Source organism: Penaeus monodon, chromosome 26 (assembly GCF_015228065.2).
Source record: "Penaeus monodon isolate SGIC_2016 chromosome 26, NSTDA_Pmon_1, whole genome shotgun sequence".
NCBI lineage: Eukaryota > Metazoa > Arthropoda > Malacostraca > Decapoda > Penaeidae > Penaeus > Penaeus monodon.
In genome coordinates this window covers 40,742,126-40,747,125 of record NC_051411.1, presented here as the reverse complement: position 1 = coordinate 40,747,125, position 5,000 = coordinate 40,742,126, and the positions used below count along the sequence as shown (strand labels likewise).

The window sequence follows — 5,000 nt, the reverse complement described above, 5'->3', positions numbered from 1 at the left end:
TATAATATAAATATATATTATATATATTATGATATAATATATATATATATATATATATATATATTATATATATATATTATATATATATATATACATGTGTGTATATATAAAGAGAGAGAGAGAGAGATATGAAAATAAAAAGAAGTCAGATATACCTAGCAAATATGCTTGGCATAATGTTTGCTGTTGGGAAATAAATAAATCGTTACACATCCAGTACTCAGTTTAATGCAAAAGTATAAATGCTACAAGTAGAAATAGTCATACATCTACTTTACTACATTCATAACAAAATTTCAATATAAAAAATGGCAAAATGCTGAAAAAATGTAAGAATGACTGGGAAATGTTTTTAGTAACTATACAAGAGTATCATCAGTAAAAAAGTCATATTTTGTCATGATAATGTAATGGTAAGAAATACAACAACAATATACAAATCATTTTTGCCACGAATCCTTTTATGCAGCAAAGTCTTCAACAAAGCCTAAACAGATCAACCCTGTTAATTACCTGTTTAAAAAGTGACATCTCACTTGCTATTTACGAGAAAGAATACTCTTCTTCTTTTTTTTAAAGATATCTTACTGCACAAAAAAATCACTGCATAAACGAACACCTCGCGTCAATTATCAAAATAATAATAATAATAATAAAACATCCAGTTCAAAATCCAATAAAAAATTCTCTTGTGATCCATGAAAAGAAAAAAAATCAGCGCATGGCAATGGCGAGTGTTTTCGTGGTGATGCTGTTCAGATGGGTGACCAGCGAATGGGAGAAGGCGTGGGCGGCCTGCGTCTTGGCGGCAAAGAACCCGAGGACGATTCCGGCGACGGCAGAAACCTTCACCAGCTTCCCGATCATCTGAGGGACGAGAGGAGGCGTGGCATTAGAGGATTTGAATACTTGGGAAAGAGCGGCTGCATATTTGCCGCTTTGGATTTTCGTTCATTATAAGGCAGCGGTTGATGTGGGTGACACGGTGGATTTATATTTTTGTGGGTGTGTGACCGTGCTTTTATGTGTGCTTGTATGATACTCTACCAATTCCCTTATTCCAAGATAGGTACGTAACACTGATACAAGCGACACCATCTTCACACAAACCACCTCAAAACTCCGGCAAACAAGCGCAAAAAAAGAGTTAAAAAAACGGGCCACTCATCAGCCAAACCGACCTCATCCTGCCACCTCTTCTTGGCGATGCAGAGGTGGTAGCGTTCCCTCGAAAAGGTCACCATCGTGTAGAGCGGCACCCACGTCCTCGGCAGCAGGCGGCTCAGGAGGTCGTCCCACTTCTTACGCAAGAGGAACAGCTTGGAGTTGACGAGGTCTCGCATCTGGCGGGCGAGAGAGGGGGAGAGGATGTGGAAGGGGTATAAGACATGGAGTTCGTATTAAGGGGAGAGAGCACACCGCCGTAATATTCATGAATGGAATTCCTCAAGAACCACAATTTCTTTTTTTCTCTCTCTCTTAAAAAAAAAACACACACACACACACTGGCGAACAATGCATCGTACGTATCACAGGCAATACAGAAAAAAAATCACATGAAAAGGAAACTAGACTCCTATCAATAAAATACCCAGTTTACATAATAAAACCACGAGGGAAACTAAAAACGAACATTAACTACACCGGCAGCCTTCTACCAACCTCGATGTAGTTGTACATAGCGAGGTCCACAATCGCCTCCGCGTCCGGGTTCCGGTGCTCCGAGTAGGCGGGCAGCACTTTCGTCAGGTCGTCCTCGTACTTGTCCATCATCTCGTTCAGCACAACGCAGTCCTCCATGCCCTGGGTAAAGGAATAAACATGAAGATCTTTTTCATTTAGACATTGGGGGGGAAATGCGCATACACTTAGGTGTGAGTGTGTGTGTACATATATACATATATATACATATATACATATATGTGTATATATATATATATATATATATATATATATATATATATATATATATATATATATATATATATAATGAAACACTCTCAACCATACTTAAAACAACTAAAATATAAAAACAACACGATCCATCTACTTCACGACGAGCACTGCATGAATATCTCTCAGACACAGGCTCCTCTGTGAGACACAAAGCCTTACGCAGTTCATGCCCTGGCCGTAGAAAGGCACCATGGCGTGGGCCGCGTCACCCATGAGCAGGGAGGTCGAGCCGACGTGGTATGGCGAGCACTGGGAAAGGGAGGAATCTTGCGTTACTCTTGGTGTATTTTTAGTTGATATTATTGCTAGTAGTTTTGAGAACAGTAGTGAAAAGTTGTATAGGTAGTAGTTGTAGTGTTAGTAGTAGTATTTCACATGTATTTACTCTTGCAGGAGGGACGGGATCTCAAGGGCAAATCCTTTTACTTATAACTCGCTGAAATTACGTCATAGAGAGAGAAAAAACAATCAAGGAGCTATATAGCTGTCAGCATAATTTGTCGCCTGTTTTTTGTTTGTTTGTTTGTTTCTGTTACGGTCATATCCGATCTCCTCTACTTTGCTTTACTACCTCACACTTTGGAATATACAACGAACTAACGACCTAATTTCTCTTTCTCTTTCTCTTAAGCACGGCCAAAAGAGGAGGATTGTTGGCCATTAATTCTAAATAGTAAGAATACTGTAAATTTAATTGTAACCGTCTTTATTGTCAACATCAGTATTATTATCATCTCATTGAATAGGTTTGCATCACATCACCATATTAATGGTCAAAACTATAAGTTGTTATTATCATCATCATTACATTATAACAGTAATAATAATATTTATAACAATAACAGTAATGATAATGGTAATAACCATCATCATCATGATTATTATTCTCATCATAGTTATTATCACTAATATTATTATGATTATTACTATTACTATTATTACCATCATAATTTTGATTATTAATACTACTACTACCAGTACAACTATTACTATCAGTTTTATCGTTATTGTTATTCATATAGTGGTTATCATTATTATTATTATTACAACATTATCACTCTAACATTATCATTATTATCATCATCATCCTCATAATTATAACGTATCTATACACATCTTATTGGATGAAGCATCAGACAGCAACTTGGAAAAAATGCATCGTCATGTCAGAAAAAACAAAGAGGTCGGCATTACCTTGACGGAGATCATGGGCAGCGCCTTGTTTGCGAAGAAATCGTGGATGAGCTTTTCCCTCCCAATGAGCGAAATGGCGTCTGGGTAGTTTGTCTGTAATGGGCGAGGGTTTCTCTTTTAATATCCGTAGAGATAATGGTGTTTGGGCGTCGCAGAAAGGTTTGGAAATTAGCTGACTGTGGTGGAATGGTATCGTTTTGGGTTTTAAGGCGAAGCGAAAGAGTTGATAATGCTGTTTTATCTATATTTCATTTATCTATTTGTTTTCGTTGCTTCCATGCATGAAACCTACAGTTCATTAGTCTTCCACACAAATCAAAACACCACTTCCCTTTTCACTTTCGCCATATCAGTAACTCCCTTGTCACATGTAACCTTTAAAAGAAATAAATAAAAAAAAAAAAATCACCAGAGGTCTCCAATTCTCCATCTATCCCCTCACCTTGAAAAAGTCTAACAAGGTCTCCGGTGTATCGAGAGAATTGAAGATTTCGAAAGGCATGAACAGCGTGACGGTCCACGACTTGTCCTGGTTCGGCAGCGCGATCATCATGTACTGCCCTCTCGGCCAAATGTGCAGGTAGTTCGCAGGCATCTGGAACTGCGGGTTAGAGGCCGGCTTGTTAGGTGCTGGTTCTTCTGGAGAAAGTCGCTCTTGATTCGAAGCATCAATGCGACGAAAAGCAATTCCTTTTTTTTTATTTTTTTTTTACTTAAAATTGTGGAGTTTGAAAGCAATTTGGAACCACTAGCGTATTTATCATTCCAGCAGGGCATGTTTATATAAAAAGGCCTAACCTTCGCTGTAAAACACGGGACGGTCTTTCGAGCCCCCCTGACATGCTTCTTATATCCCATCAAACACAAATCAATTGCAAAACTCTACAGCTAACTCTATCACTGCATATAATACTAAATACCTAACTACCACTGTCCGTCCGCATTACAAGAAAAGAGAATCATACATTGCCATCCGATCCAGGCGGGATGCAGAGCTCCATGTAGCCGTGAGGGATGTACTGCTGCCTGTAGTTGAACATCGGCCGCTTCATCATCTGTTTCCTCATGTTCGAGTAAGCTCCGTCGCAGCCAATCGTCAGGTCCGCGTCGACTGTCACCTCATCTTGGGACATTGTACTGAAAGCGAAGGCAGGAGAATGCTGAAGCTGGACGATGCAGACAAAGGGTACTTTTGTTGCGGCCATGATTTTGTGTATTTACTACAACGCATATATATATATATATATATATATATATATATATATATATATATATATATTATATATATATATATATATATATATATATATATATATACATATATATATATATTTTTTTTTACATGGAGGTTAGTAACTACATGTATAATCATTTATATCAATAGACTGTAAACCATACTAATTCAGTTTTTTCCCCTACATTCAATAAATGGAACGTCTTTTTGAAATATAATGATACACAATCTATCAGACATAAACTCTAATAAAAAAAATCCCTAATGCCTCCACATCATCTCCACCATGAGTCTGACTAACAATACCTGACCTAAGGAACCAACCCATTAACATAAAACTTACTCCAAAAAGGTCACCTTCCCCCTCTCAAGGTCCGCGGTGAGGAGTTTGTGGTGGAAGTGAATGGTGACGTTTGGAAACTCCTCGGCGCGCGTCAGCAGGACCTCGTTCACGAAGCGACGACCGACGGAGTAGATGCACTGCGAGGGAAGGAGAGTGCTGACGTTTCTTTTGGGGGATTAAGGCTCAAGGTTGTGGACAAAGCGTTTATTTCTAGGAGGGAGAGGGAGAGGGAAGGAGGGAGGGAGGAAGTGAGAGAGAGGGAGAGGGAGAGGG

At 38.7% G+C, this 5,000-nt stretch overlaps 1 protein-coding gene across 1 annotated transcript in view; it reads right to left on the bottom strand.

Annotated features, from left to right (window-relative positions):
- Positions 1 to 205: 205 nt before the first annotated feature.
- Positions 206 to 5,000, bottom strand: part of LOC119590172 (kynurenine 3-monooxygenase-like) — a 9,615-nt gene continuing 4,820 nt past the window's right edge. The window contains exons 4-11 of the mRNA XM_037938961.1: positions 4,728 to 4,864; positions 4,116 to 4,287; positions 3,593 to 3,751; positions 3,151 to 3,243; positions 2,116 to 2,205; positions 1,663 to 1,803; positions 1,182 to 1,343; positions 206 to 867 (exon numbers count right to left, since the gene is read on the bottom strand). Coding sequence (XP_037794889.1) covers positions 715 to 867; positions 1,182 to 1,343; positions 1,663 to 1,803; positions 2,116 to 2,205; positions 3,151 to 3,243; positions 3,593 to 3,751; positions 4,116 to 4,287; positions 4,728 to 4,864 — 1,107 coding nt within the window. The 3' untranslated portion in view covers positions 206 to 714. The remainder of the gene's footprint in view (positions 868 to 1,181; positions 1,344 to 1,662; positions 1,804 to 2,115; positions 2,206 to 3,150; positions 3,244 to 3,592; positions 3,752 to 4,115; positions 4,288 to 4,727; positions 4,865 to 5,000) is intronic.